General features: G+C 39.8%; 1 protein-coding gene across 3 annotated transcripts in view; it reads right to left on the bottom strand.

Moving 5' to 3' along the window:
* The window catches only part of TTC17 (tetratricopeptide repeat domain 17), a 141,632-nt gene that overhangs the window by 77,479 nt on the left and 49,622 nt on the right, over window positions 1–14,531 (bottom strand). For all 3 annotated transcript variants that reach the window (XM_006865029.1, XM_006865030.1, XM_006865028.1), the window contains exons 6-11: window positions 13,261–13,370; window positions 12,386–12,530; window positions 11,795–11,934; window positions 9,471–9,631; window positions 7,227–7,339; window positions 4,254–4,400 (exon numbers count right to left, since the gene is read on the bottom strand). In XM_006865029.1, coding sequence (XP_006865091.1) covers window positions 4,254–4,400; window positions 7,227–7,339; window positions 9,471–9,631; window positions 11,795–11,934; window positions 12,386–12,530; window positions 13,261–13,370 — 816 coding nt within the window. The remainder of the gene's footprint in view (window positions 1–4,253; window positions 4,401–7,226; window positions 7,340–9,470; window positions 9,632–11,794; window positions 11,935–12,385; window positions 12,531–13,260; window positions 13,371–14,531) is intronic.

The raw sequence follows: 14,531 nt of genomic DNA, 5'->3' as shown, positions 1-14,531 counted from the left end.
TATTGAATAGTAATTTTAATATTTTAAAGGTAAATGTAGCAGACACTGTGGTTGGCTCCCAATTTCCACCCCAAATTATTAGGCAAAGTCAGACATGGTGATTCACCTACTTTACTAGACTGGTTCAGATTGGCCAAGCCTAAGTCAGCTGAGCCAATGAGCCTCAAGGAGAGGCTGGCTTGGGTTTCTGGGGAAGAAAAGCAAGTCTTAGTCTTTCATGCCAACATGAGCACAAAAAAGCATGGTGCTCCAGTTTCTGCTTGTGGTATGATGACACCAGCGTTGTAGATGGCAGAGTGGCGAAAGGGCAGGAAAGGGGTCACTGAGGACATCAAGTAGCTACTAAATCAACCAGTCTCAAAACTTTACATATCTATGGACTTCCTATCAGATGAAGAAAAGTTCTCTTTTTGTTCAAGCCAGTCTGAGCTGGGGTTTATCACTTGTGCCCTAAAAGCATACTTACATTTGGGAAATTGGCACAGAAAACGATTTTTCCTTGAACTCAGGTTGGTTTTTTTTTTTTTTTTTTTTTGTATGTGTGTGTGTGTGTGTGTGAATGCCAAATTTTAATTGTTTGTTAATTTGTGAAATGTTGACTTTTCTAAGTATAAATCATACTTGCTAGAGATTTACTAAACTTGCATGTTGAAGCTATCAAACTCTGGAGAATTTATAGTACATAAATCTGAGTGGCTATATTAATTGTGAGAACAAAAGCTTGATTAAATCCAGAAAATTTAATGGTGAACAATTATACATCATTCCTGCTCTCATACCTTGGAATCTCCATTGACTAGCGTGTAACTATTTCTTGACTGGTCAAGAATCAGAGATTTATTTATTAATGTGTTTACTGCATCTTCCTAGGATGTAGAGTGAGGAACTTATCTATTGTATTCACAATTTAAACCACAGCAAAAGCTTAATAAAAGAATGCTGATTAAGTAAATCTATGCAAGTAGGTGCTATGGAGTTGGTTCTGACTCATAGCAACTCTACACACAATGGAATGAAATACTGTCCAGTCCCGCACCATTCTCACGACTGCTATGTTTGAGCCCATTGCTGCTGCCACTATGTCACTCTATCTTGTTGAGATTTCCCTCTTTGGGATGATCCTCCACTTTGCCAAGCATGATGTCCTTCTCCAGGGACTGATCCCTCCCGACAACATGTCCAAAGAAGAAGAGATGCAGTCTGGCCATCATCTATTCTAAGGAGCATTCTGGCTGTACTTCTTCCAAGACAGATTTGTTTGTTCTTCTGGTAGTCCCTGGTACTTGTAATATTCTCCAATACCATAATTCAAATGCATTGATTCTTCTATGATATTCCTTATTCACTAACTTTCACATTCACGGAAGACAAGTGAAAATGCCATAGCTTGGATCATGTGCACCTTAGTTCTCAATTGACATCTTTGCTCTTTAACACTTGAAAGAGGTGTTATGCAGCAGATTTACCTAGAGCAATAAGTAATTTGATTTCTTGAGTCATCTAATTTGATGACTGATGCTTCCCTAAGTTTTGATTGTGAATCCAGGTTAAATTAAGTCCTTGGCAACTTTAATCTTTTCTCCATTCATCATGATGTAATTTATGGGTCCATTTGTGAGGATTTTTTGTTTTCCTTACACTGAGGTTCAATACATACTGAAAACTGTTGTCTTTGGTCTTCACCAGTAATTATTTTAAGTCTTCTTCACTTCCAGCGAGTAAGGTTGTGTCATCTTCATAGTGCAGATTATTAATTAGTCTTTCTCCAATCCCGATGCCATGTGCTGCATATAATCCAGCTTCTTAGATTGCTTGCTCAGCAAACAGACTGAGTAAGTATGGTAAAGGGACACAACCCTGGTGCACACCTCTCCTGATTCTAAACCATTCAGTATCCTCTTTGTGTTCAAATGACTGCCTCTTGGTCTATGTGCAGGTTCTTCATAAGCACAATTAAGTGTTCTGGAATATCCATTCTTCACAATGTTATCCGTAATTTGTCATGATCCATGCAGTTGAATGACTTTGTTAGCCAATAAAACTCAAGTAACTATCTTTCTGGTGTTCTCTGCTTTCAGCCAAAATCCATTTGATGTCAGCAATGATATCCTTGGTTTCCAGTCCCATTCTGAATACAGCTTGAATTTATGGCAGCTCCCTGTCAATGTATGGCTACAACTATTTTCAACAAAATTTTACTTGCGTGTGATGCTAATGATACTGTTTGATTTCTATGTTCTGTTGGGTCACCTTTCTTTGAAACAGGCACAAATATGGATCTCTTCCAACTGGTTGCCAGGTAGCTGTCTTCCATATTTCTTGACACAGATGAGTGAGTGCTTCCAGTGTTACATGAGTTTGTTGAAACATCTCAATTTGCATTCCAGAGTTATAATGTTTTGAACATGTTGCTGTTGTTTAGTGCTATTGAGTCACTTACGATGTATAGAGACAGTGTATAGGATTGCTGAGCAGTGGTTGGTGGGTTTGAACAACTAACCTTGAAGTTAACAGTTCAGTGCTTACCCTACAGTGCCACAATCCTTCAAAATTGCAATTTGAAACTTGAATTTTTTCTTCAACTCACTCCATCTGATAAAAGCTGAGCAAGTTTTTCCCTGTTGGCTTTCTAAGTACGTGCAGATTTAATCATAATACTTTGTGTTCTTGAGCTGGCCTTTAAAATTTTCTGTTCAGCTCTTTTATTTCCTCATTTCCTCCAGTACAGTCTCTTCTGACATCATTTTGGTCTTTTCTTTCTTTCCCTATCTTCTTAATGACCGTTTGCTTTCTTCATGTATGAAGTTCTTGATGGCATTCACAGCTCTTCTAGTCTTCAGTCATTAGTGTCTACCGCATCATATCTGCTACTGAGACAGTCTCTAAATTCATTTCTCTAGGTGGGATATGTTCAAGGTCATATTTTGGCTCTTGTGGACTTGTTTTAATTTTCTTCAGCTTCAGCCTGAACTAGCATATGGATGGCCTATTCCACAGTCGTCCCTTGGGCCGGTTTTGGGTGCCGATAATGAGTTTCTCCATTGTCTCTTCATTTTGATTCCTATGTGTTCCATCTGATAAGATCCATGTGGATAGTTACCTTTCATGGTATTTGCAATCAGTAAGTCAACGGTCTTGCAAAATTCTATTATGCAGTTTACAACATCATTTCTATCACAAAGATCATTATTTTCTAACTACTGATGCTTCCTCTTTGTTTCCAACTTTTGCATTCCAATCACCAATAATTATCAGTGCATCCTGAATGAATGTTTCATCATTACTGGCTTTAGTAGTTGGTGGGAAAATCTGAATATTCATGGTATTAACTGGTCTTTCTTATAGGTGTATGGGTAGCATTCCATGACAGAGAGCATTGTAACGTTTAGATATATCTTGAAACACGTGTTTTGATGATGAATGTGACACCACTGCTTTTCAGTTTGTTGTTCCTTGCATAGTAAACAAAATGACTGTCCGATTCAAAATTACCAATGCCAGTCCATTTCAGCTCACTAATGCCTAGGTTAGGTTATTGATTTTTTTGTGTTCCATCTCATTTTTGATGATTATCAGTTTTCCTAGAGTCATACTTTGTACAGTTCACATTCTGATTATTAATGGACGTTTGCAGTTGTTTCTTCTCATTTTGTGTTGTGACCCACGAACAAATGAAGGTCTTAAAACCTTTGCTCTGTTCATGTCAGTAAGTTTACTTTGAGGAGGCAGGTTTTTCCCAGTTTTATTTTGAGTTTCATTAGGCACTACATTTGACAATACCCTATTGCTATTCATAAGGTTTTTTTGTGGCTTACCATTCAGAATTGGTCTGCCTCTCCGTCTTCCTAGTCTGTAAGTTCAGCCGAAGCCCATCCACGCTGGCTGACACCGCTAGCACTTAAAATACTGGTGTCATAGCTTCCAGCTTCACAGCAACGCACAAGCCACCACAGTATGATAGACAGATGAGTGGTAGATAGCCAAGTACATACCATGTCTTATGTAGCAACTTGTTAAGGCTGGTAAATTATACACAGTGCTCAAAGCTTTGTTTGTTGAAGTCAGGGTGTCTGTGTTCCCTACTTTACTAGGAAGAAGAACCAAACGAAGAAAGGGCCTGTGTGTCACTTATCCATCACCTAGCACATAAATAAATGTTTGCTGAATTAAACACATCAGTGATGGAGGCCATATTAATACCAGATGCTGACTATCTGGAAAAAGAAATCCTGTCGTATCTTCTATTAACTTACCCTATATGCATCCGAGTGCCTGCCCCAGACCCAGAGAACAGAATGAGCGACAGGAGAAGACGTGACGGAATCACTGCTGTCACTCTGATTTGTCTGAACATCAAAGTTCACAGACATCATACTAGAGGTTGATGAATCCTCACCAAACTAGACAATGAAGAGTTACATCAAATTAGACGTGGAAACCGAGTTATGATTGAAATTTAACTCAAACCAAAAGAGTTAGTAGATACTCATAATTAGTAGGAAATCAAAGTAGTTCAGTAATAAAGCAATCACATTTTAATATTTTAATAACTATGTCTAAGCAATATTTTCTAACAGATAATGATGTATCGTTTGCGACTTGCAACCAACTTTGTCACTAATTATGAAAAATGGCATAGATTTTTTTTCCCTATCCTTTTGCTTCTTTCTGTAATTTTGACTCTTAGTTTAACAATCAGCTGGTCTAGATATTTGGTTCTTTATTCCCCTCTATAAAGTTTAACTTCACCCAAAGAATTTGGTCTTTGTCCTGAATAATTGCTTAAAACCCTGAAATTCCTCCAGTAATCCTAAGTGTTTTTGATGAATGGCTAGAGGACATCTAACTTAACAGGTTAACTTAACAGGTTAAGTTACGTTAGATGTGCTACACATCTAATGATACACCTAACACATCTGAGGTGACTCTTGGATTGGGGTGGCAAGGCAATAAAGACCCACTCTGGGTTATCAACCTTGTGATTACCTCATGATATTGACAAACCTCAGGGAGAGGGGCTATAGAGTCTGAATTATGTAATGAAATGCCCAATAGAAGCTCTGGTAATGAAGCCCCATGGGTTCCTGACTGGTAATAGTCACAGATTTATTTATGACATGGAAGCTCTGCCCTGGAAACCTTTCTAGACTTGGTTCTATGAGTGTCTTCATTTGTATCCTTTTTGCTACAATAAAAGTATAATATAAGCATACCTTCCTGAGTTCTACAAGTCATTCTATTGAATTATAGAACTCAAGGGAGTATGGGGGAGCTCTGTACGGTGCTGTAGGGTAAGCATTGGACAGGTAACTGTAAGGTTTAAACCCACCAGCCACCCCTCAAAAATGCTACACAAGGTCGCTATGAGGAAGGACACCTAATAACAACAAGGGAGTGTGGGAGCCAGTAGGTCAGAAGTAGAGTAGAGACTGGAACTCCTAGGCTTACGACTAGTATCCTGAGGGGGTAGGGGGAACACTTGAATTTACAGCTAGTGGTGTGGTAGTTACAAGTTGGGCTGCTAAGCCCAAAACCAACAGTTCAAAACTACCAGCAGTTCTCCAGGATAAAGATGAGGTTTTCTGCTCTCGTCAAGATTTACAGCCTCGGAAACCCTACGAAGGGTCGCTTTGCGTCAGAACTGACTCCATGGCATACAATCACCACCAGGTCAAGAGTGAGGGGGCTGGGAATTCCTGAGCTCACAGCTGCCATCCTGATGAGGTAGTCATTGTGAGACAAGCAGCTCATTAGTGAGGGGAGCTTGGGAGCTTCCAAGCTTGCAGCTGGTGCCTGAAATCTTGGGAAGACTTGGCAATCTGGAGGCCCGTCCTTTGAGATCTGACGAGCTCGGGTGGTTAGGGCCATAGAAAGAAGTGTTGCACGTGTTGCTGATTAACCCTAACAGCCCAGCGTGAGATACGAGATTCAGAGCTGTTTTTCCAGGCACGCTCCCTTTTGTAGACTAAAATGATCACTGTCGTATAAGATTAATACATTATGGGAAGAAGCAACAGAACTTTAGGCTCTCAAGGGTTTAATTTAGCTATCATTTAGGGTCTACAAACCATCAACCTCTAATAAAAGACCTTGGGGGCTGAAAGAAGACAGGAGATGAAAGAAAACAAACATGTATCTTTCTTCTTAATGACTCCTTCCTCAAATCAGGTAGAACAATGTTTGATACTCATACAAGAAACCATAGTTACTGTGTACTTCCGAAACCTTGCTAGATAAGGATGGGGTAGGGAAGACATAAGAAAAAGGACTGAATTTGGAGCTCTAGGCCTTTATGTAAGGATAGCATTATTTCCCTATATAGTTATAATTTTAAGGATATATAATACCAGAAGCTACATCAGTGCTTCCAAGTGCTCTGAATCTATTCTGCTTCTGAACATTCTCACCACTTTTTTTTTTTTTTTTTTTTTTACCATTAACATGCTTGGATTAAGACAGGGAGCCACAATCCCAAAGGGTGTGTGTATCTGGTCTTCCTTTTCTCCTTTACATGAAATGCTGCTAGGAGCTGTGGACCTCTGGACATTTCATTATATATGATTAAGGGCAAGGTGGGTTTTCTAGAATGATCGGCTAGGTGTTATTTTATTTCCCATATCCTTTAGGATAATACTTAGAATTTTAGCTGTGCTTACTGTCTACACCACCCAGCTGGCATCAGTTACACAGGCTATTGGTTCCACCATAAGTATAGTAAGGACTGTGGCTTTATGAGTGTACATGTGTATTGCAGATGTGTATGTGTGTACACATGAGAGAGCATTTGCCTAACAATGATGCTTAATATATACTTTCTGTTGACAATGATCATTGTGTCATCAATTTGGTTGAGACAACATCACTGGACTGGTCACTTCACAGAAGAGACAACTTGACTACTTATCCACAGAGTTTAAATGATTGGTCTTACTCTAGCAGGTGAAGAGGAGAAGATATAGGTTTTGAGTTAAATACGAATAATAATAGCCCAATCCAATCAAACATAGCACGGGCAGTATTGTGGGAAATAGCAACATCATCCATGGAGCATTCAAGGATCATCCACAAAAATCTGACTTTATAAAAATAATGCTCAAAATCTTAAAAATCTAAATGACAGTCACAAATTTTAGGGATCAACATATAAGGAATGATGGAGAAAGACATGGTAATGATTTTTAGATATACAAAAGCTTATAAATACTAGAAAAGACCAAGAGAAAGACCTGAACATAGTCCACATTTTCAAAGATGTCTCCACGATGGTAGCGCACAGGCTGGTCCCACTGGCAATGTAGACTATGCTGCTGGTTGACCAGACGGCATATCTGATGGTTTCCTGGAAAAGGAAATTAACAAATGATGAGACAGGCCAGCTTGAGTCATTTAGCTTCCTCCTTGCGCCCCTCAAAGTCTAGCAGAGTACTCACACGGGGGCACTTTAAGCAGGGAGACACTCATTAATGGCTAAATCAAATCATCCTAAAGAAGCCTGTTTCCTACCCATAAGCCAAAGGGAGTCCGGTAACTGATCACTCAGGTATCCTCTGGCAATTACAGTCTACCAACTCTAAAGTTGTAAGAGCCTTTGATATATCACTGAAGAGAATTTGCCTATTTCGTGATTTTGTTTCAAACTTACATATATAAGAACTGGTTGCATTTCAGTACAGACTTAACAGTAAATAATCCCAAGGACTGAAGACACTTTGAGAAAAGAAAATTTACATAACAGATTGTAAATGGTATAGGTTATGTTCAAAGGCTGTGAGGTTTTCCAGATCCAAGTATACATCAGGGGAGAAGGTATAATTTAGGGGAGTCTATCAATTTACCTTCTGGTGGCGAGATGTCAGACCTGCTCTTGGGGTCTTATCAGAAACTAAACATTTGAGATATAGTCAAACTCATGAATTTACTGCCAACCCAAGAGCCTCTAGATCTTGAACCCTATTCTTCCTACTTTTGGGGTCACAGACTCTAAGGGATTTTAATAAAAGCTTTATACTTCCCAGAAAAACCAGTGTGCATATACACAATTCTGCATATCATTTTGGGGAGATTTCAAAACCCTTTGAACTTAATCCATTGCTCCAGGTTAAGAATTTGTGCCCTAGACAAATCCTAGTCTAAAATATTACTTCTAATAAAGGAGTCATTTTTTAAAAGGGGGTAAGAAAAAAAAATAAACCAACAAAAAATGTTTAGTCTTATTGCCAGTCTTCGTGCAGGAGTATGGATGCTTTGTTTCTAGGGAGGCTCAGGTGATAGTCACATGGTGTTCGGCCCTGTGACAGTAAGTGTAGTTTGGCTTCAGAAGAGGAGCATTAGGCATTACCTGGGAACTCGTTAGAGGGGTACAATTTCAGGCCCCACCTCATACCTACTGAATCAAAATCTGCGGGTTTTTTAAAGTTGAAAGCTAATGTTTTAATAAGTGAACAATGAAAGCAATTATATGAAATACATGGTTGTTGGAGCACATAAAAGGGCATCTAACCCAAATGTGAGGAAGCATGGCAGGTTTCCAGGTAGAAAAGTTACCTGAATTAGAACCTTAAGTATATGTATCAACTTGTCAAAGAAAGAAGGAGCCAAAAAAAAAAAAATTCTAGGGATAAGAAAATGTAAGAGTCAAAATGTTGGTTTTGAATTCTCACCATCTACTGTAAGCATTATGTCTATTTTAATATGTGTGTACTCTCAACAACAATATTGAAATACATTTTTAAAAAAGATTACCCTGTGGGATAGTTCTACACTGTCTCATGGGATCCTGGAACTGACTGGAACGCACCGACTACAACGACTCAGCTGAATTGCTCTGGGATAGTGGAAATCAATACCCCTGCATGGAAAAACATTGCCCCATAAGAAATCTTCTTAGGGAAACTAGAGCCATGAGATTAGCTAAGGCTCCTCACCGCTGTAGGAAGGAGAAGTTGTCAATTTCATACTTTGATCAGAATAATGTTGAGCAGGTAAGAGAGAGCTGTGGTCACTGAACTGCATTGTAGCCATTCCTGGGACAGGTATCAAAGCATTACAAGTGTGAAATCACAAGGAAAGAGAAAGTGATTGTGAAGAGTTGAGGCAAGGGGTCCCTATAAACATCACCTTGGGACTCTTGCTCTTGAAACATAATCTGTGTTTTAAAGAGATCTCTAGGACATTCAGGCACAGTAAACTTGGAGAAGCACTTACATAGGTCACAGAGGGCAAATAATGGTTCCAACTCCCAGAACCTAAAAGTCTTAGTTTTAACTTCACTGTGAGAATTAAAAAAGCAAGAGGGACCCAATCACCTCTCCAAGCCTCCTGGTGAACTTACGGTAATGGACCTTGATTTTAACCACTGAGTGGAGTCGTAAGCACGCCTTTGTTTTGTTTTATGGCTACGCAGAAGTTATGAAAACATGCCAGAAGTGAACTCTCTAACCTGTCCTCCATCACTGGGAATGAATACTTACCTAGCTGTGCCTCTTTTGCCATCTGAGTCTCGTGGATGATGTTTCTTAAGATTTGCTCTTCCTGAATCAGCTTATGTTTCTCTAGTATCTCCTGCTGTCTCAGGTAGTGATCATGCTGTTTTTGGTACTCTTTCAACTCATTCAGTGTTCGCTGGAGAGATCTTAGCGTTTTTAATATCAGGAAAAAGTAACAGAGCTTTAAAATGCATAAATATTCTGGTACTCAACAATAGTTGCTGTTCTTTGTCCTTTTATTTAAATACCCAACCACTGTGCCACAAGTCCAACAAGAACAGGAATACTAAATAGAGTCCTGGTGTGGTGCTGTGGGTTAATGCGCAAGACTGCAAAGCTGTCTGAACTGCAAGTCGGCAATTCAAGTTCACTAGATGATCCTTGGAAACCCTATACAGGGTCACTATGGGTCAGAACTGACTCGATCGCACTTAACAATAACAACAATAATCTTTTATTAAAACTTGGGGGTAAAAATAGAGATGTGAAATTCTTCCCTTAAGTAGAAAGATCTTGACATTACATGGGTTGGCTTGGCTTTTCAGTTGCCGTAAAGGATATGATATACTATAAACCTCTATATATTTAGTTAACAACTTCAATTCCTCCACAAACTTTGTACTAGTTCCACTCACATCGGAAGCCTTTCTAGAACATGTCCCTGCTTCTAACCATTTCTTTTCATCTTACTTAAAGACAAGGGTAAGAGGACCACAGTATCTTGATCTTAGACTGTAGCTCTTAGAGTAACTGATTTTGAGAAAAACTGCAGAAAACTCTCCTTAAAAAGAAATATTTGCCACCACATGATTTTAATATACCACAAAACTCTTATTATCCATGATATTGTAATGTGTGGGGATTTAGGAGCTGTACAAACAAAGAGAACTAATTCCATTCTTTGGATTTTGGGACGATGCTTAGTCTTATAAAAGAACACCAAGCCAGGGTAAGTTCTGATGAGGTATAACAGAAGTCAGTTATAAGCAAACAGCCACTGCTTCCTTTTCATACTACTAAGCTTTAAACTGACTGAAAAATAAGGAAATGCAAAAGTGTAATGGGTTTTCAAATGTCCATTTAATTCTCTAACCACCAAAGCAGACACAAAAACATTTAGGAGACTTCTATATAAGATGAACAGCCCACTACTGAGTTATGTGAAGTTTCCTAATTGCCTCTATTATTTGTGGACTCAAGATATTATTTTCTATGAAGTATACAAGGATCAAGTACTACAGAAGAAACCCATTACTGTACAATTTAACACATAAATTTGCTTTAACTTAGGTCAAATAAGATCTCTCAGCACCACAGAATTAACATAACAATAGCTCAACGCTAGAAGCCAAAGACCCTTAAGAGTCCCAGTGTGGGAAAAGCACTGGCCTGCAAAGTCGGTTTGAATCACAAGGCTGGTAGTTCAAACTTACCAGATGCTCCTCAGAAACCCTAAACAGGGTCTCTCTGAGTTGGAACTGACTCGATGGCATTGAACAACCAGGAGCCAAAGAAGAGAAAGATCAAACAAAGTATGCGTAAGTGATTTTACTGACGCACAGTGTATTTGTGAAATTACTGAATATTACTGAGTGATTAGTGTAGTGGTTACGAATCTGGGTGCGAGCTGCAAGGTCAGCAGTTCAAAACTACCAGCAGCTCCGTGGGAGAAAGATGAGGCTTTCTGCTCCCGTAAAGACTTACAGCCTTAGAAACCCTGTACAGGGTTGCTATGAGTCAGAATCGACTCCACGGTACATAACAACAACAACAACAACAACAACAGAGTAATTAATTCCCTTCCAAACGGACTCCATAAACGTAAAGCTCAAAATGATAGCTTTTACTGCAAACATTCTCTAGTTGTTGGGATCTGTAAAACTCAAGCGATTCCCTTACAACACACTGGATTTGTAGTCAACAAAAGCCCCAAACCACATCTACCGCCATGGATTTGAGTCCAGCTCCCAGCAACCCTAGGGGACAGAGTAGAGCTGCCCATCCGGCTTTTCAAGGCTGTGAGGTTTACTGAAGCACACAGTCCCGTCTTTCTCCTGAGGAGGGGCTGCTGGGTGCCAACCCTTGACCTTTGTGTTGGCAGCAGAGCGTGTAACCACTGCAGCACCAGGCTCCTTGATCTGGGCTAACCCACCTGGGTTTGGAGAAAGGGGACAGGACTGGCAGTCATAAACAGAGGCTACTTTTGTCATTCTAATGAGCATACGAACACTATCACCGCCAGAAGTGATGGGTCTCATCTAAGCTTCTGTGGAGCTAGTGCGTCAGCAAAAGTCTTACTTCCAGTTTACCTATGTTGAGCCTCCAATTTCTGCTCCAGTTTTTGTTGACACAGGACAGCATGCTTCCTCTTTATAGCCTGCTCAAACCCAGGTTTGGCCTGCAAAGCGTGGTCGTAACAGAGCACTGAGTGGTTATACTCCCCAAGCATCTGGAAGAGACAACACACACAAATGGAGAAAAGCTAGTCATGGCCTGGCTGCATCTGTCCAACCCCACTTAGGAAGTCATGCATGTATCTCATTCTTCAGTGAACACTGTTTGCGTCAGTGGCAAGGTCTCCCCAGTATGAAGGCATGGCATTAGACAGCTTAGTTGGAAAGAATTGCTGTTTGACAATAGTTAACAGGTTTACTCTATAGAAGCTTTATATTTTTAACAATTTATTTTCTGTCGAGTCTAGAACAGCTATGCTACACTAAGGTGTTGATGTTTTCCCTCTAATTTCTTCATTTTCCTTCTTGTTCCCTTGTTCAGATACAAAAGTAAAAAGACCAAAAAAACAAAAAACAAAAAACCCCCCACACATTATCTAGAAAATAAGAAAAAGAAAAAAGAAACTAGCAACTCATTTGACTCATGAAAGAAGGAGCTGTATTTACGGCATATATATTCCCCAAAGTGTAATAGCTGGTGAAGAAGCCACTGTCATCCAGGGCTGCATGGACCACAACGGCAGCATCGGCGGAAAAGTGCGCTCTGTGCAGAACGTTTGCCAGGTTGACCAGAGCTATGTCTTTATTGTGCCTAAAAGACAAGGAGAGAGGTCACCAGATCTTAGCTAAGAAGATCTCACGTGATGCACAATGACTTGACAAGGGAAAATGAAATGACATTCAAACTTATTATATGTAGAATAATATTGAGAATACTTAGAGGTAGAGAAAAGAATTTAAGATAATCATACCATCTCATTTCTAAAATACTGATGTTGCTTATTCATTCTGATCATATCCTGGTGTGCTGTTCTAGGATAAGCACTCAACTTCAAGGGTGCTTTGAACTGCAAGGTTGGCGGTTCAAATTCATCAGAAGCTCCTTGCAAACCCTATACAGGGTCACTATGTATTGGAACTAACTTGATGGCATTTAATCAATATGATAGCTACAAATTTTGTTATACAGACAAGGCCTGGCAGCCAATTTCTGATTTTAAAATGTATTTAGGATTTATATTTGCTTTAAGAAAACTTTAATTTCTGATAATTTCTTCAGCCAAGGTCCTTGCATTCAAGTCTCCAATCAGAGGACATCTATATTATGCATTTTGTCTTAATGAAAGCTGGAAGTATATTATAAATTATGTTGAGCTCTGCCATCTGGGATTTCTTATGATGGGACTAATTTTTTTTGGAGAGAGGTAGAGGGGAATATTAGTACAAAGCAATGTCACATCCTATTGTTTTCTTATGTGCTGCTTTTCTAACAGTCCTGAATTTTGTGGAAAATCGGGAGACCTAGAGGGGAGGACTCTTACCTGGAAGAGAAGTGAAGCGCTCGCATGGCACATTCCACTACCTGATACGGCTCATTCTTTATTCTCCAGTAAAATGAAGCCATGTTGTATAATACCCATGAGGAAGAGTTCTAGAGGTCAAACAAATAAAATGACATTCAAACACAATTCAAGACAGTCGGTTTAACTTAAGATGTTCAAACTGAGCATCTTTCCTACACCTGTTCCTCTGGCGTTCAAGGTAAAGAAGAACAGTAACTACAGCAGAGACAGCCCAGAGGACAGAGGACAAATACACTACACCTATCACACCAGGTGAGCACGGTGAGATCTTCACTGAGAATGTCCAACGCAAGGCTGTCTTTACAAGGGTAAACAAGAGACCACAACTTGTGGTGCTCTATTTCAGGACTTCAGAAGTGAATGACCTAATCTGCTACAGAAGAGTCCAGCTGCTCTAACCTGCAATTCCTAAAGCAGGAAACGATCACACTTCAGAGGGTTGTTGCTGTTGTTAAGTGCCTTTGAGTTGGTTCTAACTCATAGTGACCCTGTACAGGGTTTCGATGCTTCCAATGTTTGCTGAAGTAGGAAGCCTCATCTTTCTGCCATGACAGAGGGTATGAATATCTACTTAATATCTAAGTCAAAGGACACACTCAACCAACTTATAAGCTTGTGCTTCTGGGAAAGACAAATTTTTATTTTGACAGTTTGTCATGTGTGTTTAGAATCTAATTCTAACCTCAAGCTTCCAAAAAGTAAACCTTTAGGCTCTCGCAGTTGTTAGGTGCAAACTGGTTCCAACTCATAGTAACCGTATGTACAAGGAGACAGAGCACAGCCCGCTCCGGCGGCCTCCTCACAACTGCCATGTCTGAGCCCGTTCTTGTACTCACTGTGCTAGTCCAGCTCACTGAGGGTCATCCTCATCTTTGCCCACTCTCTACTTTACCAAGCATGATGTCCTTTCTGGAAGACAACTATCTGGACGACTGATTGGAAGAGATCTGTATTTGTGCCCATTCCAAAGAGAGGTGACCCAACGGAATGCGGAAATCATCAGACAATCTTTGATATCTCATGCGAGTAAAGATTTGCTAAAGGTAATATAGAAACGGCTGCAAGCATACATTGACAAAGAACTTCCAGAGGTTCAAGCCGGATTCAGAAGAGGCTGTGGAATCAGGGAGATCATTGCTGATGTCTGATCGATCTTGGCTGAAAGCAGAGAATATCAGAAAGATGTTTACCTGTGCTTTATTGACTACACAAAGGCTTTCAATTGTGTG

This window comes from Chrysochloris asiatica, unplaced genomic scaffold (assembly GCF_000296735.1).
Source record: "Chrysochloris asiatica unplaced genomic scaffold, ChrAsi1.0 scaffold00075, whole genome shotgun sequence".
NCBI lineage: Eukaryota > Metazoa > Chordata > Mammalia > Afrosoricida > Chrysochloridae > Chrysochloris > Chrysochloris asiatica.
This window is presented reverse-complemented; position numbering and strand designations above follow the sequence as displayed.